Source organism: Chanos chanos, chromosome 14, assembly GCF_902362185.1.
Source record: "Chanos chanos chromosome 14, fChaCha1.1, whole genome shotgun sequence".
Lineage (NCBI taxonomy): Eukaryota > Metazoa > Chordata > Actinopteri > Gonorynchiformes > Chanidae > Chanos > Chanos chanos.
This window is the reverse complement of record NC_044508.1, coordinates 13,522,173-13,547,848: the sequence shown is the minus strand read 5'-3', so window position 1 is coordinate 13,547,848 and position 25,676 is coordinate 13,522,173. Positions and strand designations below refer to the sequence as shown.

The 25,676-nt window shown below is 40.9% G+C and overlaps 1 protein-coding gene across 1 annotated transcript in view; it reads left to right on the top strand.

The window, feature by feature from the left end:
* Window positions 1–25,658, top strand: part of nme7 (NME/NM23 family member 7) — a 31,766-nt gene extending 6,108 nt beyond the window's left edge. The window contains exons 3-12 of the mRNA XM_030791668.1: window positions 212–378; window positions 3,576–3,686; window positions 5,496–5,546; window positions 6,070–6,277; window positions 6,619–6,724; window positions 11,112–11,176; window positions 12,057–12,125; window positions 14,513–14,614; window positions 24,669–24,776; window positions 25,588–25,658. Of these exons, the coding sequence (XP_030647528.1) occupies window positions 212–378; window positions 3,576–3,686; window positions 5,496–5,546; window positions 6,070–6,277; window positions 6,619–6,724; window positions 11,112–11,176; window positions 12,057–12,125; window positions 14,513–14,614; window positions 24,669–24,776; window positions 25,588–25,620 (1,020 nt within the window). The 3' untranslated portion in view covers window positions 25,621–25,658. The remainder of the gene's footprint in view (window positions 1–211; window positions 379–3,575; window positions 3,687–5,495; window positions 5,547–6,069; window positions 6,278–6,618; window positions 6,725–11,111; window positions 11,177–12,056; window positions 12,126–14,512; window positions 14,615–24,668; window positions 24,777–25,587) is intronic.
* The last annotated feature ends 18 nt before the right edge of the window (window positions 25,659–25,676 follow it).

Below are 25,676 nucleotides of genomic sequence, written 5' to 3'. Positions count from 1 at the left end.
AAGTGTTGCAAAATCAGATATACAAAGAGCATGTGTGTTGCTGTTCCTTTGAAAGAGTAATTTACAAGTGAATAGAATTCCCTTGTCTGTTACATTCACTTTTTGAGAGGTCATGATGTGGTCTTAGGATTCAAATTTGATGTGGAACTTGTCAGAGTGGTTGAGGTCTGTGACAATCCCAGCGTCCCTTCTCATGTTGTTCTGTTCTCAGTTTGATGTGAAGAACCAACGTACATTTCTGAGGAGGACAAAGTATGACGACATCAAATTAGAACATCTGTTTGTGGGGAACCGTGTAAACGTATTCTCCCGTCAGCTGAGTCTGGTGGATTATGGCGACCAGTACACAGCCAACAAACTGGGAAGCAAAAAAGAGAGGTATTCTGACACCTTGTCTATCCACATTCCACCAGCCCTACACTCACTGTCCAAACATTGTTTTAAGTGTCTACCTCTCTGAAGTCTGTTCTCATCTTATCGCCACACAGAAGAAAGGGGAAGATAGTGGTTGCTTAATGTTGTCTCATAGTAACCAGCTGATATTTCAACCTAAAGGGTTTTTTTTAACACAGTGTTAAACAAAAGCTTAACCTTGGCACACCTGATAGTGATCATTAGACAACTTGTCGTTATGCTTTTTATTAACTGCATCATATCTGCTGCTGCTGGGCCGTAGTAAATGCTTAGGGCTGTAAAACATCTAGAAAGAAATTGCAAAACATTGAATTACTGCTTGTGTCTCTCGATCGCACATGAAAATCTTCACAATGGGCCTACTGTCCCGTATATGAACCCTCACACAATAACAATATGACTGATTATGCAATTACCTTCTGTCATGAGCGACAGTCTGTTATGTGCTAAGAAAACATAGACAAACAGTATACAACTTTCACTTACATTCTCTCATATCCCTGTTGAAATGAATCAAAACTCTCTGTGCTGCATGCACAGTCTAGCCATCTCTAGGTACTGTGCAAAAGTCTTAGGCCATCTCGGAAAATTATGTTTAAAGCTGTTTATCTGTTTATTTGCTTGTAAAAACACTGTATGACATTGGGATACATTTAAATAAATGTTAATATAATAGAATATTAACACATTTCTTGTGTTTTTGAAAAACAAGTCAGCATTTTGTGTAGCCTCCTTAAAATGCAAAACTGTAGTGGTTTGCCTTGGTATTCTGCTGCGTAATTGTTTTAGGTAATCTTGTGGTAAATTCTTTAAAGCCTCTTGTAGGATTTGTCATAACTTCATTCTTCTGACTTTGGTTGCTTTTTGTGCCTGTCCAAGTGATCCCACACAGCCTCAGTTATGTAATGTTCAGGGCTGTAAAATGGCCGGTCTTATAGTGTAATTTTTTTTATTTGCAGACTTCTGCTCCAAGTAGGTCTTACTTGTGTTTTCAGTGTGTTTAGGTTCATTATTGTATTGAAAGATGAAGATTTTACCCCTCACTTGTTTTCCAGAAGGTACAGCATAAATCATCAATCAAAATCTGTTTATATTTCTCAGCTTCCTCATAACGTCCGTTTGAACCAGATTCCTTACACCGTTAGCTGAATTGCACGTCCACACCATGCCAGAGCCGGCACTGGGTTTCACAGAGAACTGCAGATGGGCATCAGTGTACTTCTGGCCAACCCTTCTCCAGACATACTGCTCTCTTTGTGAATCAGACATTTTATATTTGGACAGAGCGTAAGACCTTCTGTCACTAGCTGTTGCTCCATGACTTTTGAGCACTGCTGTCTTCTCTAGTTGCCTTTCCACAAAAACGGTTTCTTAGCTGCAACTCGACATGCGAGACCATTTTTCCTAAGACTGGTCGCGGTCGTAGCGTGCACTGTGGTGCCAGATTACTCTGCCAGATGCTGAGTGTGCACTTCATTGGGTTCCCTTCTGTTTCACAAGGAAGTGACCTTTAAGTATTGTTCGTCAAATACGGACAGCTTTTTGGGTCTTCCACTGCTTTTTCAGTCGTCAGTGACAGCTTGAACACCACACTGCAAAAAAAATCCAGTTTTGGTGTGCTATTGCTTGCAGACTATCTAAGACCACCTTATTTACAAAACTATGGTTTTATGTCTGTCGAATTGTGTTAGCTTAGCCATTTCCACACTGCTTCTCAGGGCACCCACGTCTTTGTCGTTGCCATCCAATACAACATTTTTTTTTTTTATTCCACCATAAGAAAACCTGGTTTGGTTGATCAATACTTCATTGAGTTGAATCAGGTGTGCTGGTAATGTAATTTGACAAATACATGGAATGGCTAGGATGCCTGGAGATGTGGAATGAGAACCAAACCTGTGTTCTTCTAGCCATCTCAAAAAATATCAGTACGTTTTTGGAAAACACTATAAATTTTTGTTACTTTTTATTGTATTCAGGTTCGCTTGTATTTACTTTGATGTTCAATCGTGTTTTTATTATCGAATAATTAGCTTAAATTATGCCAAGCTAAATAGCTAATTAGCTAATTATACCCATGTAATTAGCTTTGAACATACTCTTTTAGGATGGTCTAGGATTTTTGCACAGTACTGTATGTCATTCAGTTCTCCCACAGAGCTGGACACAGGCTGCCAAGCAGCAAAACAGCCTGTCGAGTGTTCCTCCCCAATCAAAGACAAATTACTGCCCACTGATTACAATTCCAGTGAGTGTGCCTGTCAAGGCCCTTTCATTCTCCGCCTATCAAATTCCTACAGCGCTATGAAAGGTAATCGTTATTAAGTTGTCAGGGTTCTTGTGGAGGGAGAACCAAAATAGAAATCCTGTGCAATGGCTGTATTTCTCCTACTCTCCCTGTAGGCACTTTCAATGGGAAAAAAGAGAGACAGACAGAGAGGGCGCAAGAGAAGGGATTAAGAGTGAAGCATTTATACACTGGAGATTAATTTGGCCTAATAGCGAACACAGTAATTTATATTATACATGAACAAAGTGCATATTCTCTTCATAAGGCAAATAATTTGATTGTCTCAGTTACACAAAGAGCACTCAAAAACAGTCTTATTTATGCTTTTGTTATTATGCTGTGGAGCGTTTACTGTATGTAAGCAATTCCACAGTGAAATTCTTATTCTCTGAGATTCTTATTCTCTATACATCATTTTAATCTGTTCTGTCACCACCTTATGATAAAACTCCTTAGATTATCCAGATAGCTGTACATTATACTAAAGACATGCCTGGAGCTTTCTACTGGCTTCAGTAACCTGAGCTGGTTTTGCACTGTATTTTGTCTCATACAGTACCATTGTGTGAAATCAAGCATTCAGAAAACAAGACAGATGTGCTGTGGAATGAGGAGCTGATTTGTGTGCGTGTGTGTGTGTGTGTGTGTGTGTGAGAGAGAGAGAGAGAGAAAGAGGATAATCATGGCTTACATATCAGGTCATCACACATACTGCTTTGTGACAACTACCAATCGGCTCATCTCACATCTCACTTACCTGTGCTACTTACAAGTTCTCTCTCTCTTCTCTCTCTCTCTCTCTCTCTCTCTATCTCTGTCTCTCCCCCCTCGTTCTCTCTGTCTCTCTGTTCTCTCTGCTCTCTCATTTCAGGACTCTTGCCATGATAAAACCAGATGCAGTCACTAAGATAGGAGACATTGTACAGATGATCTACGATGCTGACCTTATAGTGACTAAAGCCAAAATGACCAAGCTTACGTGGTAAGACAAAGATAACTCACTTCACCAGACATGCAAAATACCTTAAAACAACATGGTTTTCAATAATAGTTTCCCTTACACAGTTTGCTCGTGTAAGAAGCTTGTCTATTCAGATAAAAATGCTTAATTTGATGTCCTGTACCCTTAATGCAATCACAGGACGCAATAAACCAACTTATTCCCCGAGAAAATGTATTAAACACTTAGTTGTGCAACCGCTCAATCCTTGTACAAATTAGCATACAAAGTATGTACAAACTGTTCATCAGGATTAGTTGTCAACAGAACACTTAAATGATGGGAATATAAGATGAAAATAAGATATAAAAACAGGTGTTTTCAGATGTGTGGCTCAGTCGCGATAGGCGTGCATATTTCAGTGTTGCCTCTCCACTTTAACCAATCAGAGACCAGTTGCAGTCTGACAGCATTTACATACACCTTGTCATGCAAATGTGTGACACACACACACACACACGCACACACATACACACACAGCTGTGTGTTTATCAGGCTTAGCCTGTGGACTCTACTCAGTATGTTTAGACATAAATGATGGAGTAGATTAGCTCTGCCCATAGACTAAGCTGTGCTTTTTGAGCATGGCTAAGCTAGTCATCCCGTTAAAACCGCAAGTGTGCATAGTAACAAGCTAGTCTTAATCAGTAATACGAATTATATGTTTAGCTTGATTCCGAGTCTGCTGAATCTACTGTCTGTGCTATGGAGTTATACAGACACGAATCAATTTTAATTAGGATTCAAAGGAAGGGACAGAGGAAAGATCAGCAATTATTTCTCTCTGGCTTTCTCTCTCTCTCTCCCTCTCCTTCTCCCTCCCACTCTCCCTCATTAGGTCAGCTGGTGGCAGCAGTAACCCTGACTTAGCCGTGTCATAAACATGACAGGCTCTGTTCATTATTGTTCTTCCCCCACATATGTGAAAGTTGCCTAAAGATCTCAGTCTGATTTTATCAATAAAGGCTATTAAAGAGGAAACTAATTAACAGCAGTAAACACAATAAAATCTCATTGTATTCTGTAGTTGTTGGCAAGAACAGAATTCTGTTCTTTTGTTCCTTTGAATATCAGGGAGTGATTTACTTTACTTCTTGCCTAAAGAATCGTAGTTGATGTAAGCAGGAGGTATTGAGGCATATAACATGTAATCATTTTCCTCAAGTTGTGGTGACACATGAAAGAAGATGACATATTGTGGGGTTTTTTTTCTAATACAGTGTCCAGTGTTAGGTTTTGGCTGACGCTATGGAAAATGCTGACCATCTATCTTTTCTTTCCTCTAAAGTGGCTGACTGAGAGGGTTTCCATGACTCGCCGTTGTTTTAAACTGAAAAGATTTTCCTGTCGTTAACCTGTCTTTTCAGCCAACAGTTTGTATTTAACCGATAAAAACATGTTCCCCCCTTAGCTAATAAGAATATCACTGTACCCTTTCACAGATGATATATCACACTCGCTATGAAAAGTTTTTTCTCAGTTTTTAGTTGTGAGAAAACATAAATGATTTCTGGCCTTGAAGAGACTTGAACCATCAGAGGTGGAGCAGGCAATGGAGCAGAATCCAATACCGCTTCTCTAGTTGAGAGGGTGGATATACTCATTGTTATTTGAGTATTTAAGGAGTTTTTATTTGAGTATTTAAGCCTTGTTTTCAGCACAGAGGATAGTGTAAGGTTGGTGCATGTCGTTTAGTTTCAGATGGAGTTTGGTAGAGGAATGTGCAGAGAGATGTCAGGTAGTTGAGCGGTTCACACATTAACCCTGTGGACTTTTATTGCTTTCTTTCAGGAAGCAAGCGGCTGACTTTTATGCTGAGCATCAGTCAAAGTCTTTTTTCAAGTGAGTCCTACTCAGGTGAATCATTTACTCTGTGTGTGTGTGTGTGTGTGTGTGTGTGTGTGTGTGTGTGTGTGTGTGTGTGTGTGTGTTTGTGTGTGTGTGTGTGTGTGTGGGTGTGGGTGTGTGTGTGTGTGTGTGTGTGTGTTTGTGTTTGTGTGTGTGCGTGCATGTGAGGTTTGCTGGTAGATTTTTTTAAGAAGTTACTATTGGCCAAAATGCCAGCGTCAGCAGTCTCGTGACGTAATACTGAGGTGACTTTGGAGTGACATTGTCAATGATCTTCTGTTACTTTGAGGGACCTTATGGTAACATTTACAATGTCTTTGGTTCAACTTTGCACTGGTTACCCCAATTTTACTGAGTTTCTTACAAATACATGCTGTTTTTTTCCAATGCAGTTTCTCTCTCCTTGTTTGTTAACTTTAAAAATAGACATTAAAGATTTGTTAAAATAAAACCCCAGTGGGCGGTGTTATTGAAATATTAACGCATTTATTTCACGTACTACTCTGACTCTGAACAGTAATTTGGTTCAGTTTGTGACATCGGGGCCGGTGGTTACCATGGAGCTAATGGGTGATGAGGCAGTGTCTGCGTGGCGGAAGATTCTAGGACCCACCGACTCAGGTGTGGCCAGAAAAGAGGCTCCTTCTAGTCTCCGTGCCCGGTTTGGCACAGATGGCACCAAGAATGCAGGACACGGGTCCGATTCACTGGCATCGGCCGCAAGGGTAAAACCCCTTCTCTTCACACACTTCCAAACACAGATCGTTATCAGTGTCAGTCAACTCTACATAAAACCTCCTGAGTACTTTTACCAAGATAGAGATTAGATTAGATTAGATAAAGGATTCAGTTGGCTTGTTAATTCCATAATTCTTTTTTTATGAGTTAGGTTGGCTAATCTTCAAAGATCAATGAAAATCCAGATTTTAAAAGGAGTTTTGTCAAATTAAAATGTGTTACTTTGTGTAACAGTCTGGAGATTATGGAATGCAGACTGAACTCTTGATAAGGGTAATGTGTAATACTTGCGTTTGGTTCTTTTGTTTTGTTTTTTTTTAACATGCAGGAGTTAGAATTTCTCTTCCCATCAACCCCAGGCTGCAGCACTTCCAACACGGCTACTTTCTCAGACTGCACCTGCTGTGTCATCAAACCACACGCTGTCGCAGAAGGTATAGAGTGATACACCCACGCTCATTCCAGACTCCTTCGACCAATGTCGGCAAAATTAAAACTTTGCGTCACAATAACTCATATCAGTCCTCCAGATGCTCAGGACCTCCCCCCCTAGCTGTCCCAGACATTCACCTTCGACCTCATACCACCGCCCTGTTTAGTGCTTTTCCCACAGAGACACAGATCCCCCGATCATTCAATCATATGCCTGACCCAATTATTCACACATTCAGAGAGCGGTCCTAATCCTGAGACCTGCTTTTCAACATAACACTCACAGCACATTTTGTAATAAGCTGATCCCCCTGAATCCTCATATGTCAAACACAGCAATACCAACACGGTCTGTTTGTCTGTAACCGACCCCTTTGAGTTCAGCTCAAGTGAATTGAGTTGTTGTTTCTCTAATAGCGGTTTTCTAGATTACTATATTAGCCACCGCCTCGTGGTGTCTTTTGTTATCCCCCCGTTTTTTTTGTTTGTTTTTGGAGGGGTTTTTTTCTCTCCGACCCCCAAACCCTTTTCCCTCTTATGTAACTGTCTCCTTCCACTCCTGTTGTTGTGCTTGTTATATGTTGATGTGTGCGTCACCCTGCTAAAACCCCCTGGCGGGAACTCTTAACCAGCCTTTCCCTCCGGATTTTTTCCCAAATCCCTCCTCTGATCCGAGCTCACCGAGCATGCCGCCGGAGCGCTGACCTGTGAAATCTCAAATCCCCCGGTCCGACGCGATCCAGAGCAGAGCCACGCATGGGGGGAGCTAACAGGGACTGGTATTGATCCTCTGTTAAAACCAGAGGTGGGCCAGAACCTGTGGACCATGTCTCTGTGAGATCCAGAGGAATAAGAACATAAAGATGGGACCCTCTTAGCAGTTCCCGCCTCATTAGAAGTTAATGCTTCCGTTGAACCGAGTCAAGTTGAAAATTCTATTGATTCACACGAATTGCTCTGCTGCTTGCTTAAAAACACTGTTGTTTTGTCTTTCGTTTTCATTTTCCTTGACTCCTCACGTGACTCTTCAGTCTTTCATTACTTGAGATTGTATCCAAGCTCTCTTAGTGTCAGCTACACACTTTTGCGTGTTCGGGCATGTTTTGCTAAGATGTAGAATAATATGATATCTTTCTTCTCCGGTCTGGCTCAACTGTTGCTTCCGCTGTTGTTAATTGGTGGGTTGGGTTGCTAGGTCAAACTGATGGAATATTACAAGGTGATTCACTTTTAGACATGCTTAGGCACCCCATTTTCTGCTGAGAATGAACTCCGTTGGTTACAAATACTCAGGTAATGAAACTCAACAGCTAGAGGATATACAATGCTGCTAAATTGCCCTTCTGTCCTCTCACACTAAGATTGTTTCTTGAATCCAAGTGGAAGGCTTTACTGTTTGTACAGCCTTTTCATGAAGAGCTTTATACCTGCTCATGACCTACAACACACACACACACACACACACAAATAGAAACATCGTTTCCTCAGACCCTGCTGGGCTTATCTCTCTGCTCGCCGACACTAAAAAAGAAGGGAAAGTGGATTGGAGCATCCGGCAGATTATATTTTTATTGGAGGAGATGGAGCCCGGCGGGTTCGCGACAGGAACAATAGCTAATAACAAAGTTCCAGCGGAGAGAGAGAGAGCAGCTTTAGTGAGGTAATTAGAGAGATTTGGTAGCAGTCGGGCTGTAATTCGGCTGGCTGGTCAGGTGGCATGGTTCCCTCTGTCCCTGCCCTATTCTCAGGTTACATAATCTACATCAGAGCTCTACTCACATGAATATAACTACGCCCCTTCAATCTGGAGTTAGCCTTTGTTTCTCAGTCCGATCATTATCTGTCCTGTGAGAAGTCCCCAAAGTATCAGATGACATAACGATAGATTAGATTATAAGAACATGATCAAAGTAAATTGTTCTCAGAAATAAGCAGGTTTGGGCAAATAAATGTTATCCTGTTTAATTAGTAAGAACTGATGAGTGATTATTTTAGTATTCCTTTCTTCTTCTTTTTTTTTTGTTTAGACCGTGTGGTCGTTTAAATTCTCCTGAGTGTATAAAAGGTGGTTAATTGTATTGCATGTTTACAGACAAAGGTTAAAGGTCATGACTCTGATCTGCCTTAATCTGGTTCAAACTAAAGGGAGCGAATTCCAGTAATAAGCGGCTAATGATTTGCTCATTCTCTCTGTGTTGGCAGGCCGGTCTTAGAGAAATGGATCATATTTTCACTGTACTCTTACCGCCGATGTCCTTTTAATAGAAACAGATGGAAAACTTGTTGAATCTTTAACCACTGATATAGTGAGAAATGCGATAATAAGCGTGACTGCGATCAGCGGGGTCACGGTGAAAGCTACACTCATGGGCAAGGTACATGATACTCTGGGCATTGTTCATTAACCATCCTCCATCTTCACGCCACATGGGCCAAAGTCTAGAACTAGTAAAGTCTATTGTAGACTACAGGAACCAATCAAATAAGGAGCATTAGCAATGAAACCTAAGCTAATGGCACAGCGGGTTTGTCCCAAAGCTTTCATTGGACTCTGGGAGTTGAAATTGAGATTGGTCCAGCCCTTAAAATGGTTTAATGTTAGAAGAGACCTGACCTTCACTATTTACGAGGCAGAACTAATGGAAATTCAGGTCCAACTGAAGAGGTGTAAAAGTCTTAACCACTGGAAATGCTGGTTTTAATGGGTTTAGTCAATAGGGTTTCAACTACAAACCAATAATAGAGCAAGCTTGGTCTAACATATATGAATATGTCAGCCAATGGGAAAGCAGGTTTGATTTGTTGTGAACTTGCTTATGACTAGAATAGAGAAGCATATGTTGCTAGGCACCGCAGGCACCATCACCTAGCAACAAGGCTGGCTGCGTTTGGGAGCTGATGTGACTGGGACCTTGGGACCGTGTTAATGTGGGGAGGAGAGGAAAGAAAGGATGTCTGAATGTGTAATGCACATGAACAGAGATATTCCACAGGGGGTATGGCTACAGTACACTGACACACACAGAGACCACCCGTAATGCCACAGTGCTAACTATGTCAATGAATGGGTTTTTCTCTCAAGACACAGTGTTGATTTCCTTTAATTTCATTTAAAAAAAGAAGAAGAAATGAAAAAATATAATGCGTTCCTCTAATTTTAAGAAAATGGTCTGAACTGTCACCATAAACTAAGACTGTACATATTTTTATGGGTCATAATGCATAGTTTCATAGTGTGCTGACCTGTGTACTGTGTCATTCTAAGGCTTGTTGAGTGTGGCCTTCAGGGTTGTACTCCCTGTTCCCAAGTGCATACTGATATGACATTTATGAACACCCCCTTCTATTACTCTGTCATTCCTTATGGAGCCGCCACATGAATCGGCAGTCGCAGCCAAAGGAGCTGTGTGTATGTGTGTGTGTGTGAACAGAATCTTAGTACACAACCATGAGAGAGTTTCTTATTGTTCTGCACACCAGCTCATCATACATTAAAGATGGGCAGATTCACTGATCCCATTTCAGGTTCTTTACATACCTAAGATCAGTAAAAAAAAAAAAAAATTCATGTTTTTTTTTTTTTTTGCTAATGTCTCTGTTTGCTGTGTAAATTCTTTGAGCTCAGTTTAGGTCTGACACCAGCGTCTCCAGTTCAGGGTCACAGTGCTCTGTTTGCGTAGAAGTGTAATCTTCCTGTACCCAGTCCAAAGGGACACACCGATCATTCTTTCAATTAGAACAGCTACTGTACCCAGTAGAACGAGATCAAAGTCTTCCCTTTGATTTTTATGATCTTTACAAAGCACTTTTTGGACTGGAGTCGATTTAGCGTGAATAGTAAGGGTTGAACCTGCAGACAGATACTTAAAAGAAAATGATTCATTCTGAGCTAGTCGTTTTTTCACCTTGTGTTCCTAATCCCGTTTAGGAGAATCACCTGCCTGTATTTGCCTGCTCTTAGCTGTTGCTAAAGATACATGGCCAATTCAGACACTGCTTTGTTTGGCTACACTGCTGCATTGAGCTAGTGTGTTGCTCTCTTATCATTCCTTCTACCACAGGATCATACTGTAGACAGTTTATTGTTGAGCCTCCATAGAAAATATGAGGACTACCCCTACCTCTCCACATGTGGCAGGAAAGGACAAGTTGACCAAAGCTGACAGAGAATGTGATAGTGAGGGGAAAACACCTGATGGAGTGTCTCTGATCTGCTTCCTCTACCAACCCTTATTCATTCCTGCAGACACAGTGTCGACTTGTATATTGAACTAAGCAGGTTCAGAATTGGACTGAACCCAACTGGAGGGAGGGCACTTGATATGAAGGTATTATGGTATTGTGCAATGCATTGTGTAATGATCTCTCTCTCTCTCTCTCTCTCTCCAGCTTTGACAGGAAAAATCCTGAACTCTATAACAGAAGCAGGGTTTGAGATCTCTGCTCTGCAGATGGTAAGGCCATCACTATGCTATACAAAACCATGGTCATAAACACTACACGTGAGTTCATCAAGCAGATCTCTAGAAAAGATTTTTATCTGTGTACTGTTTGTGATATCTTTTTTTTATAATAATCAATCTCTCTCTCTCTCTCTCTCTCTCTCTCTCTCTCTCTCTCTATCTTTAACATATTAAAGTGTTAAGTAGCAGCAGTTATGAAACAGCAGAGGGCATGGTCGTGAGAATAGCTTCCTATGTCTGTGAAATTGTACAACCCAGGGTTACATTCTATTGCTTTTCCCCCCTGGTCTACACTGACCCCACTATCGACCATGCAATGAGCATTGGGACTTTTCTCTAACTCCACTGAACTTATTTCATCCAATCACAGAGCAGTAAAACAGGCACATGACCATACTGAATATGGTGTCCAGTGGATGCCTTTCAGCAAGAATAGATCAATAGGAGTCTTGTTTCATTGAAATCGCGTGTAATGCGTTCAGAGCCATTATGTTATCTGTTCTAAAAAGGCAGAGCTATATTTGGGAGTCTTACAACTGGAGTGGACGACTGCTATCAGAAGATGTTTTGCTGGTAGCGAAGGCATTTTTGTTGTGATTTGAGTTATGTTGACCTATCACAAGATAAAAAACCTACTCTTGTGACCTAGGCAGTTAAAATAACAGTACCATGTTCTCTTCCAAAAACGAATATGTCATACACAGCTGTTCCTCGCTTATCCAAACCACCATGAGAGTGATCTTTTCCTTTGTTTTTCAATTGCATTTGTACCTGCTTAGTTCTTAGACAAGCTTATAAAATGAGTAATTTCCTTGTTTTGTTTCGAACTTTGGTAAATGCTCATTACACTGGACTGAATTTCCTCCCACAGTTCAACATGGATCGAGCCAACGCTGAGGAGTTTTTAGAAGTTTACAAAGGCGTTGTCACAGAGTACACTGTAAGTATGCATTTTATTGCCACTCACAGATCCAGTAAATGGATGTTACATCTAAAAATGTTGTGAGTAGGCATTCAGAGGTGAAGTGTCCATGTAGTCCCTAACCCAAATTTTTTTGTTTTCCAACACTAATGCAGTGGAACAACACTGAGATGTCTTGTAACATTGAATTTCCATGGACAGCACTCTGTGTTCTGCCCCTAAGAAAGGATGGTTTGGAAATAAATTCACATACTCTATCAAACTCTCTAAAAATAAGACCAGTTTCCTAGGGTTAGATCATTAGCTATGATTTGCAGAGATGAATATGAAACCCTTGTCTGTTGCAATGATAACTGTGCCATTTCTGATTGGCCTAATTTATCTCCCCTTTTTGGAGGCTTGCTGCCTAGTCCCTGGGTCATGTGCTGACCTGTTTGAGTGTTCTGTTTAGCTGAACTTAATCCTGTTGAAGCCCAATCATCATTTCTGAAGCAGACTCTACACTGACTCCTCCAAACACATAATTGCACTGGTTTTCCTGGCTTTGTTTACACAAACTTCAGCAAACGAATCTGTCATATGCTGGTTCATGTGTATTGAATCTCACAATCTCACCTATAAAAAAAAAAAAGACTGCACACATATCTTCACATTTTACAGTATATTTTACAACAATGGAAGGATCATAAACATGAAATAGTTGTTTTGATACACATTAAAATGATTCCACAAGTCCATCTAGAACGTTCTAGAATGTTCCACTGGCTAAAGGGGCAGAGTCTAGATTAACTGTCAAGTTGACCTGTCTCCAGCCTCTGCCCCAACACTGTAATAACAGAACAACTACACAACACTTAAACTCCTCTTTCTCTGTCTTACATTATGTTGGTCCCTAACAAGATACAGTCCCTTATGTAATCGTGTTTGCCTGAGAGAGGCTGATAATCCTGTGATCTCAAAATTAACTTCACAGAAATTTCACAGCTTTCAAGAGTGTGAAAAACTGAAGACAAAATTCATGTGTTTTCTCTTACACCCTGCCCCCTCCTCTCAGACTGTCATTTATAGAAAAAAAAGCCAAACCTGTCATTTCTGACCTAGAGACTGTTGAATATGGGTGCCTTTCTGTTATGGTAAAGAATTGTCTGTTGAGTCAGTAATGATAAAAGAGAAGCCTGGGCTTATCCTTAGTGAGTCTCTCATCTTTATCAGCAGTCCTTTATGATAGCACTGCTTACAACACTCATTCACTCAGGGTTATTAGTATTTACAACTATTCATCTGAAACCTGCCTTCTTCTCATGAATCAGGTCTTCTGATACTGAGTGATAAACCAGGCATGAAAGCTGTGTTTTAATACTAATATCTCCAAGAACTGTGACTGGATGATTGGTTATATGTGAAACAGAAACAGCTTGTCTGTGTGTTTTTCTCTCTCTCTCTCTCCCATGCATTGATGTTATAATGAACCTGTGTGCAAAAGAGTATTACATACACTCAGCCCTGTTACAATGAGTGTTTACTTCCTCTTCAGCATGAGCTGTGCATTATCACAGAAATTGTGTTTCTCCAGTTATGTTACTGTTCCCTCACCACAAGTCAGAGAATGTTCTGGAAACCACCGGTCCATCGTTACACCACCTTTCCTTTCTCTTACCACTTATTTGATTTCAGATTTAATGCAAGGTATTTCTCAAAACATGAACAAGCCAAGAAGAAATATTTCATATTTCTAAAACGTATCCCGGATTTTGAGTTTTTATGCGGCATTTGGAAAAATCACAGTGCTTTAACCGTGACTTGTTGGCAGATGTGTGTTGGTCATTCAGAGAATTACATAGAACCGGTACATGAAAAAGATAGTGGTTTTAACTTTAGGGAACAGGAATTTCCTCTCCTCTTGCCTTTCAGTACAATAACCAGTAACGTACTGTTTGCAAAGGCATAAATTATTAAAGGTAGCCAGCTCAGCAGCTTATGTTATCTAATAGGGCATGTGTTTTTATTGGTTTTGTAATACACACACATACCCACAGCCCGCCTGCTCCAGTCTCTTTGATGTTCCCACTTGTATTCACTCATATTCATAATATACCTGTTCCCCTCGGTTTAGGGATCTGTATTACTGTGCCACAGTGTTAGAGAAACCCACCCATCTTCCTCAATAACCATTTAGTGAAAACCAACCAGCCTGTGAAACAATAGCAGTGATTGTTCTCTCCTGTTTACTTTTATTTATATATTTCTTCAGAAGCAGACTGGAAACCTTAGCTGTTTTAAAGTCCACCAGCTGCTCCAATGTCTTTCCAAGGTTTGCTCTCACATAATGGGCTCTTTGACAAGGCCAGCCTTAGCTCTGGTTATAATGAGAGAGATCTGCTGACTTCTGATTGGTCCTTTTGCAGGGCATGGTCACGGAGCTATGCGCAGGCCCCTGCGTGGCCCTGGAGATCCGTGGCACAGACGCTCCCAGAACCTTCCGTGAGTTCTGCGGGCCTGCAGACCCAGTAAGTGAAGCCCATATCAGTCTGTGTGTGCAGATTTTCATTAGTTAGATCTTTCCTATCATTAAGTCATTGTTTTTTTTGTCATATAAGGATGAAATTAGTAGCTCTTTCCCTAAAAAATTAAAATAAAACTAAAAATTAAAAAGAAAATGATGTTGGACCTGGTTATCATTTACATGAGAAAACTGAAGGAGGTCTGTTTGATTTTCTCTATCGGCTCCAGTCTTCTTATCACTGAATGTTGCAGAGTAAGCATGAATGTTCTTCCACTCAAGCTGATACTGTATATATTCAAAATAAATGCTCGACTGCACACTGTCTTTGTACGCATAAGCAGCCAAATCAGAGCTTTATTGTGACGCAAGTGTAAACAATGTCATGGCGGTGAGATACCATGGATTACATTCCTCATAAAACAGCATTAGGAGGCACTCTCATATTAAGCACCAAAATCCTGTGTGACTCTGTCAGTTTACTGAATCCATTGTGTATCTTGCTAAGGCCCTGTTTAGCTCCATTTGACAACAATCAGTGAGTTCCTGAATTATAGTTTGTCCACCCCTCCCAGTGACCACTAAAAAGACCTGATAATAAAATGGACTTTGTAATGATCAGTGAAGGACTGAGGTTTTTTTCCATTTAGTTCTCAGGGTGTGAGTGGCTCTTAAAATGGACCTTACTTTTGAAGATGGTTAGTTGTTAGATAGGACACAGTTGTAAAGTTAAACATGGAATAAGGTCAAAGATGAGGTAAATTATTACGAAGCTGGTGGTAGGGCAGAGTTTTAGAAGGTCAGTGCAAGGTTACAAAGAAGTCTAGCAGGGAAAACTACTGTGGCCGAGGCATCTGTGTGTGTGTGTGTGTGTGTGTGTGTGTGTTTGTGTGTGTGTGTGTAAATACACATTTGTGGTTAATTTGAATCACAGTTCAGGTAGTGAGCACAGTGTCAGATTTGGCCTGTCATAGTATCGTCATCTGATATAAATATGAAGATAAATGAATATTGTTAGCTGCAGGAAGAGAGAAGGGATATAAAGTATATACATTTTTCTATGAAATATAGCATAAACTATATTTAAAAATCTGAAATCTGAGATTTGTTTTTTTAGGTTATAGTCTGTTATAGAGTCTGTTTAAATCATAGTCTGTTGTAAAGTCAAGAAATCTCCCTGAAGTACTGATATATAAGACATATTGTATGCTTGTTTCAAAACACCTTTGTCCCCAGACACAATTCTGGAACTTGCAGTTGTAACTGTCTTTTTATAGCACATGTGTTGAATATTGTAGAATAAAATAGTGAGATAATAGCTGTTGTTATGCCTCGATAACTGCAGACATAAAAGTCTTCTACACCATATTTTTCTCTTGGCTCTTAGTACGAGGATCTGGTCACTCTGTTTCCAAGGAGACAGACATGTGAATGCCTGGTTTACAGGGTGCAAATGAAATATAATCCCTTAATGTAATATATAATCCCTTTTATAAGAAAAAAATATCTTTGAAAATACTAACTTGGCTCAAATAATTACCCAGCTTGATTATGCTAGCTCAGTTTCTGAATCCCATGGCCAGTGTTTAGGGTTTTGTTATAGTCAATGTCCCATTCTTGGTTTTGACTGGCACACTGAATATGTTTCCCTGTAGTCTGACCTCTTCAAGGTCAAACTCAATTGCTCAATCATAGCCTCCGGAAAGAGATCAGCGCTTTTCAATAGGGACAGCCCCTCCCTCTACCCTCCCCCTCATCCACACGCAGGCGCGCGCACACACACACACACACACACACACACACACAAAGCACACACAGAGTGCACAGGGAGGGAGAAAGTGAGCTTGGTAAACACTATGACACAGACTACAGATTGCTCTGACTGAAAAGGCTTTAGTTCCCTGTCACTGTTTAATTGAATCTGAAGGCAGGTGTGTTTATGTTTAATTTCAGCAGCAAGCTTCAAAATCTCCATATATCGTATCAACACACCCATCACTGTAATATCACTCCATTATACACAGAACTCTGTGTCAAATTTGAGTCCAATACAGAAAGTTCATCTGTCCAAAAGCTCACGATTAAATTACTCACGCACGTGACACAAGACTAGATGCCAAAAAGAGGATAATATTTAAGACACAACATGATAATGTCTGTTTTTTCATCCTCTTACATCCTCCTATGTTCCTTGTTTATGAGTGCATACATTATTAAAAAATAATATTTTGCAGGACAGGGGATAACTTCTCTATGAAGCTGCTTATGTAAGATAATTAGACAGCCATAACACCCTGTTCAGTCTTCATGTTTGAACAGCGGAGAATTTGAAAATTAGCCACGGTCAAGTACACCAAAATTAGCTTTGGGTGTGGCACAGTTAAATGACATGTGTTTTTTAAAATGGCAGTGTGAAAATAAGGGGAAGAATGAATGCATCTTTACCTGTCGTACTTGCCTCTTGTCTGGAAGTTGTAATAAAAGGTCTAATGTGACCGTACCATAGCTGATGTGGAGCAGTACCATTAACAGGTTTCATAGTATCTCTTTTTCAGAAACGGAAAAAAAGTCCTCTGGTGCTTGGAGAGGATGATATAGCAAACTGTGTGTGATTTTGACATCACAACATTCAGGCAGGTATAGACAATCTGCATAAAAACTTCATTTAAAGCTGAACTGAATCACTTGTGTGGCATGTTCCAAAAGCCACAATTCATGTTCTTTTCATCCGTAATTATTCTCATATGCGTACACAAAGCACAGAAGTTTTATTTTTATTTTATGACCCCTTTTTATCTGAGCTGTCGTGAGAAAGAGTGGGCCCTATTCAAAATATTTGTGGATGTATGTGAATATGTCTTAAGAGCCGTAGCGCCTGGTTTAAACACTAGTGTCATGGGAAGCATTTGCCTTGATGCTCTGCGAAGCTCCATAGCTAACTGGGACCAGCTACAAGGCCTCCCACACAAACTCATTATGCCATGTGGTTTAAGTGTGTTGCTCCTTCCAAGGAATCACAATCCAATAGTTTAAAAGTATAGTCAAATTTAATATGTGTTTGGTTTACTCTGGGGGTCAAGTAAGGACCTTTGTACAGAGTTCTGCCAAATTTCTCCACCACAAATATGTAGAGCCTGGCCTAAATTGAAGAACTTACTCCCTGGGGCTTGGACCCATCAGAACATGAACACGGGATCTTTTCCACATAGTTAGCCATGTATTAAAGCCTATATCAGTATAGCTACAAATACCATTCTGGCCTCTTGCATGAGTAAGAATTTGTAAGAATTGTAGCTTTACAGATGGAAGAAAACTGCTGTTTCATGTTTTCTCTTCAATGATACTAGCAATGGTTTTGAACAGGGATGCACCTATCTGATACTGATATTGGATATCGGTCCGATTCAATCGGTGACAATAGGGCTGATCTGTGGGGCTGATATATTTAAGTCAGCTCTATGCTCTGTACATACTATCATTTTCATACCGTTTTCCAAATGTTATACATCCACACCAACGACGCCTTAGTGTTTGTAGTTACGCCATTATGAAGCTGTCCCACCAACTAATTTTTCGGCCAGGTCGCGTCTAAAATCGCCGCTCCATGTAGGGTTTGAACCGCCGTTGTGGTTGTTTTCCATCTCTTAAGCGCAGCAAATATAAAGCTCATCTTCTACATTGGAGCAGTGCATGGGCATTGTACAGTATGATGATCTGTAATTGAAGATAGATTAGCAACTTTGATGGACAGAGCAGAATTGACTGCATGGCACCCGTCATGTTTGTTTTGGTGTCTTGAGCACAAACTTTTGCCAGTGTCATAGCAACCATACGTCATCGTTTCTGAAATTCTGTTTTCCCCATCCAGATTACAACGCGAAACCAGCGTTTTGACATGAGTGCACCTCAGAGAGCGCTTCCGAAAAGTAACATTTTCGGTGGTCGAAAACGCTGTTTTAGTGTGGACGAAAGGGCTAAACGCAGAAATAATTATGGGTTTTAAATTTACCCGGGTAAGTGTGGACAGGGCAAGCACCTCCAGACGCATCATACCAAAGAACACGAGTTCAACCAAACAAAAAAGGGGACGACTCGAAGAATAAAGTTGTCGGGTGCATTGCAAAGACGCGAGAAACTTCCCAGTGATAGTGTGAAAGTGACAAAAATAACAGAAAAGGTTCTCGAATTCAGTGCACGATTATTTATTATTTTAGTAACAAATAACAATTCAATAAATTTGTATATAGCCTATATGTATTTATTTGTTACATTTACATTGTTATATTTATGTATTTATTTGTTACATTTTGTTTTACAAAGTTGGGAAAGTAACGTTTAAGTCAAGTCTGATGTTGCCTTACACATAAAAGAATGATCCCAAGCTCTTCCACACAGTGAGAAATACAGCTTATTAATTAAATACAGGTATCGGATCTATACTCGGTATCTGCCGATACCCAAAGCCCAGGTATCTGTCTCGGTACCAGGACTGAAAAAGTCGGATCAGTGCATCCCTAGTTTTGAACCCAGCTTAACTCGTCTTGTGTTTTTCTCCCTCTGTCATTAACAGTCCTATTTGGTCTCTTTTTGAAACTGAGAGAGGCGAGTGATGTAAGATCATCACATAATGAGTCAGTATGTTATCTCAGACTTGTTTTTAGCTGCCTTTGATTGTCTTCTCATCACAGTGAAGCCATCAGAAAAGAGCCCATGTAGAGGCGTTTAGTACTGCTGGCTTAGAACATGCTGGTCTGAACATTTTAAAGACAGTATATCCCTCCGTGAGGTTGCAGAGTGAAAATGTTCACTTGTAAGGCAGAGGAACATTATGTTCCTATGTAAGCTATGTCTGAATGTATTCCAAACCTCTTTTTTATCATTTCGACATGGTACATTCTGACATATCTCAGATGTAATGTTCCTGTACTGTCCTTCAACAATGGATACATCAGACTGAGCCATACCGAACTCTTTGGTAAAGACTGAAATGTTTTTTTCCTAATCACCCAAGTTATACTGTATGTACCCTTTGTGTGTGTGTCTCTCTCTCTCTCTCTGTCTTACTTTCCCAGGCAAAGGTGTATTTAATAAAACAGTCTTTTTGTTGTGCTTAGACTGTTTCTTAAAGCTAAAGGAGGCTGTTTTAAATGTGTGAAGCCACCAGAATAGTGTTTTTATGAGATCTGTCTCTTTCTTCTGGTGACCTTTAAGCACAGTGGCACAGAAATTCTGCTGTTTCTACGCAGAGCTCTTTCAAGTGTTCTCAGCTCTCACACTGCCGCCATTTTCTGCCTCACCACATTGAAACACAGGACCGCATCTGCTTTTATAGGGATTTAATAAAATCTAATTAAATACCCAGATTTTTAATGGAAAAACGGGAATCTCTAGTGTATGCCTGTGTCAGAACTAACATAAAAGAACCTCTCTCTCAGTGGTAATTAACTCTTAGGTTCTAACCAAACTGATGAATAATGTAGTGTACAGATCGTATCAGATGGCAAAGTTCAGCTGACCCTCCTTGTCAATGACTGACTTACTTCCAGCTCTTAGAGCCAGTTTACAGTAACATTACCTTCACGGGGTGTAAACTAGCACAACCCAGTTTAAATAGACTAACCTCTGAGGTTTTAGTCATTAGTATGGTTTTAACCCTCATTGAGATAAGACTTTTGGTAGTCTTGGTGCATTTAAGTCATGTAAAGTACTTACAATTAAGTTACGTGAACTAAATGGATGCCTTTGTTACTGATTTGTGACACAAAAGATCTTTGCCACGTACGTGTCCCAAAATTAATAGGAAAATGAAAGGAAAATGATGTCACTAGCCAGAGTTGTGCAGGTTTTTTGTAAGTTTTGAAAGATTGTGTGTTGTCAGCTCAGACAGGATGTGCTTACGGCGCGCGCTTGCGTGCGTGCGTGCGTGCGTGCGTGTGCTCGCTGTGGTCATGAGATGAGTGTGCCTGTGTCTCGTGATGAAGCCATCCGCCCTGCAGAGAAACAAAGTGTTTCTGTAACCAAAGCCGGGACTAATACACTTCCAACCCTTCCTCTCTTTCACTGCTCAGCATAGTGCCCGTTTGGAACAGGACCCTCCCATTATTACTGTCTGTGAGTCCACACACACACACACACACACACACACACATAAACAAGACCATTACAGTTTTGTCTCATTAAAACACACCACAGTTATGTAATTACATTGCACATATCCCTGGACTGAGCTGTCACACTCGTAGCTTTGGCATTGTACCAACCCTCAAACATAAGTTCAAATCCACTGACTCTGTGTTTGGAAGCACATTTCTGCCGGAGATATCAGAGGACTGGGAAAGCATGTTTCAAAATGCTTACATGGCATTTTTGAATGACAGTCTTTTGGCTCCATATAAAAATGTGTGTACATACCTAGGGTGGAATTGTGGGATGTGCCTCGTCTTTTTCCCCTCTGTTCTTCTTTTGACATGGATAATGTCAGCTTCCCAAAGCTTGTCTCTCCCCGCTATTTTAACTGTAAAATAGTAATAACTTCCCTATGATGTATGTCTCGCGAATGAGATTACCCTCATATTTGCCAAATAAGCTTTTGCAAGTGAACCAAGAGACATACAATATCCCACATTATATGAAATATCAGTTACACATCGTAACCATTTGTATTCTAAAGTATTAAGAGAAGAAATAGGAGTAGAAATACTGTATTGTTAAGGTACATTTACCCTCTTGGAACAACCCAGTTCTGTTCATTTAGGAACCGGCTTACTTAGTTAGTCAAGGCAGTATGATAATTGGAGAATGTAATTTTTGGTGTCATGTTCCAATGCTCGTTCTCTGAGGGGAGGCAAAGGGGACCTGTGGTAACCATGGCAGTAGTCTTTCAGGAGCCTGCCAGTGTGTCCCACAGCATTGATCTGGGCTTAATTAAAGCACTCTTACATCAGCACATCAGAGTCATGGCGCATCAGATCAACTCAACCAAGACCCCTTCTTCCTCAGTCAGACTGTTTCTCCAATTGCTTGTTTGTCTGTTTGGGCTGATAAATCTAATCACCATCAGCATGGCATGTATTTATTTATTTATTTATTTATTTTTAAGACTATAGTGTTTTATGTGTGAAATTGACTTGGACCTGATCTAGGTCCAATAAGTCTTATGCTCTGCAGATTTGCATAATTGTGAATAGCAGTGAAGTGAGAGGCCCTGAGACTAGAAGAGTGAGGTGGAGCCAGACACGGCACTGACTGAACTGAATGGGACTATGCAGTGTCACCCCGTCGGCTATTTTTAAATGGAGAAGAGTCATAACCTTGTTCTTCAAACTACACTTGGAGTTTCCACCTCAACTTTTTCCACAACGACACGTAGCATTAGCGCAGTAAACACGTCAACACGGGCATATGAGATTTAAACACTCACTACTGGTTTTTCCTCAGAGAGATTCACAGTATCACTACCACATTATCCCCCCCATAATCCTTATCTTCTTTAATGCTGTGTATTATCATGCTCTGCTCATCCCCTCTGACTAGATTTAGGCTAATGAGGACCGTGTTTATTGCTGCTAGCTTGTATCATAGCCGCTTACGCTAATTCACTTTTCTCCATGCCAGTCATGAGCTTATTCAGCCTGAGAAACAGAGCAACAGTCAGGCTAGTCAGTACCAGATGGACAAAACAAATACACCAGCAAAACCCAGGGAAAGATGGGAACAGACCTCACTTTTGCCAGATTGTTTTTTTTATTTTTCTTTTTGGGACAGAGGGTAAAGGGTTATTTGTCCTCCCGTATCTGGAGACAGAACGTGACGTCAGTGTTTTACCAGTATTGACATTCTCTGTGTGGCTCGTCAGAGGGCTGGTAGGGGGTGGAATAGGGTGTGTGTGTGTGTGAGTGAGTGTGCACACATGCGCTTGACAGTGTGCCTGTCTGACTCTGTTGGGAAAACAGGAGCAGTGAGGCTTCAGCATAAACCTTTATTTCTAACGGAAAAACAAGATTATTCCCATGCATCTATTCATGTCTCACGGAACATAGAAATTTCAGTGGCACAGAATCTCCACAGGACGAATGAACGTCATAATTTCCACAGGGTTACAGCAAGAAGGCTTAGAACCAGCTTGCAGTGAGAACTGAACGGCCTGATGTTAACCTGATTATTTCTCACCATGGCAAACTGTAGTTGTTTGTGTGTGTGTGTTTGTGTGTGTGTGTTTGTGTGTCTGAACATCAGTGTTGGCACACCACAGGGCTCGTTAGAATGAAATTAAGCTCCCAGCCTGCGGGTCACTTGTTGGGAACTAATACAATTACTGAGAGCTGACTTTGGCCATGGAATTCTTTCAGCACTCTGCAAATCTCCCTCTATTTCACTCTCCTCCAGAGCAGCTCAACTGCCTATTGTGTGTGTGTGTGTGTGTGTGTGTGTGCGCGCACCACATGTGCACAGGATACACTAGCCTTCTCAAGGTCACTGAACAAATAAAAGCTTTAGTCAGAATAGCTGAACTACCTGTTGACTTGAGCCATTGTAACGGTACACTGCTTTTGAAAAGACTTATTCACAGTCTCGCATTCTGCTCCGTAGAAAAGATCTGAATAAGTATTTTCTTTTGTTTGTCTACAAGTAATTTGCCACTTTCTGTTGAGTGACTTTAACCCTTGGTTGGCATTCCTCTCTAATGACTGTGTGTATGCCTGCATCTGTTTGTGTATATATTAGTGTTAGTGTGTGGGTGTACTCGCTCTTTAATTCAGTAAAAGACAGACAGAGTGTAATCTGTCTGGCTATTGTTTTGGCTCCTTATGTAAACCAAACCGTACCAGTCCAGGTCTGCAGCCTGCAGGGACTGACGTAACACTCAGAGGTCCCTGTGTGGCAGTGGTAGTGGGACACAGGCTGAAGAGAGAGCTGTAGATTGGGAGGATAAATGTCACCGTGTTTGTGTCACTGTATGACCTCTCCCACTGTCACTGTCACTGCATTAGCTATAGGCTTACGTGGAACTTAGAAGACTTGTAAAAACATGCTCTGGAAGAGTCAATATTCAAACCAGCTTCACTGGAGCTGTCTAACCCAAGTTGGGATATATATGAATGATTTTTCCTTCCAAAATAATGCGTGGTCTTACAGTCAAGATCTCATGAATGTTTGGGGTTGGTTTGTAGTCTTTGGATCAGTTCTTGACAGTCCTGAGTTGAGCCTTTGAGAATAGAGTTATCAGCATCTCCAAGGATTAAATGTTATCCAAATTGAGGGGGGCGGGGGGGGGGGGACAAAGATGTTTGTTCGTAGGCCTGTTGGTCTTCGTTGCTCATCTCTCTTTCTGGGTTATTTACATTTACGTGAGACCCCTCCCCTACTGGGCAGGGCCTTGAAGGGGGTGGGCTGGGTTTCCCGGTGGTAGAGATTAGCAGAGGAGCAGAGGGCCAGCCTGCGTCCTTGGCAAGATCTCATCACGTCCCGTCTTTTCACTGCAGTCCCACATTAGTCACACAAGACAATGAACCATCAGAAAGAAAACATCACCAGCAGAGTAAAATAAAGCAGAAAAACATCACAAACAGAGGAAAAGAAAGTGAAGGCAATGAATTTGAAGATTTGTTTTGAGATGTCGGCCTTAATCGTTGATCAGATTAGTGTGGAGAGCAGCAGTTCATATCGTTCATATACTTCATAATCACATACAGCCTCTTTAAATATTATCGCTCGTTTAATGTTCTTTTTGTTGTTTCCCTTTCAAGTCAAGCTCTCTCAGCACTGTACGGCTTGTCTCTCTATGGCTCGTCTTTCACTGTTTTGTTTTTTTCCTCCGATTTCCTACATGACCACAAGTGTGGAATACCACGAGTCTATTGGATGACTGTCTGTCACGGTTAACAGAGTGAGAATATAGAGCAGCGTTCGTTTACACAAAAAAAAAAAAAAAAAAAAAACAAAGAAAACGTGCAAAATACTTGGCTAGTGTCCAGAAAAACAAAGCAGAGCTGTTCTAGTGTGGTGGTTAGCCAACATTTTACAATAACCACGTTGACGTTTGTGTTTATGCCGTTTGACAGGAGATTGCACGACATCTCCGACCCTCCACTCTACGAGCTCTCTATGGTAAAACCAAAGTACAAAACGCTGTCCACTGCACCGATCTGCCTGAGGACGGTATTCTGGAGGTAAGCCTTTCCTCAGTTCCTTTCTCTTTCTGTTCCTCTTCCCCGTCACAGAAACAGCCCAAAACACACACACACACACACACACACACACACACACAAACAAATCTAACCAAAGCTAGCTGAACCAAGCTGGTTTGAACAGGAGCCGCTTTGATGATTTTGGCCATTCACTCGCCTTCACACATAGTTCTCCATCCATTATGAGCTTTCAGGACAGGGGGTTGCAGCCTGGCCCAAGACACTGGTCCCATGACTGGCATTGGGTGGGTTGAATCAGGCCTACAGCCCCCATCTCAGGAGCAGGGAACAGGATGCCAGGGTCAGTGTAAGCAGAAAAAAAAAAGCCATTGTTCAACCGGGCGGGCGAACGTCTTTGTTTGAAGCAAACTCCTGATCTGTGAGCCTGTGCCAGACAATTGAGTCGTTGTTAATCATTCTCCTGGTCACCCGCTCATTCTACTGCTGCATTCCTAGGACTCTGGCTATAGACACACACACACACACACATGTACAGTACACTCGTATGTCAAAATCAGGCACAGGACTGTATGAGAGTTCTCAGGGCGAGTCCGTTATTTTGAAAGAATGCAAGCTCGTAATCTGATGGTACAGCTGGATAAAATCCCAACCTTAGTGCAGTCTCCATTATCACTGACACACACACACACACTTCAATTTAAGGGCAGTCAGACACAGGACTGCCTCCTCTCTCAACTCTCATCAGTTCCAAAGTCCTATAGTTTTTGCTTAACTGATGTTTTCTTTGCCTTTTGTCTAACTTTGTTTTTGTTTGTTTGTTTTCTTTTTATAGGTACAGTATTTCTTCAAGATTTTAGACGAATGAATTTTCTGTAGAAGCGTTTTGTTATAAGACACTTGAAAAGAATTAAAGACCACTTT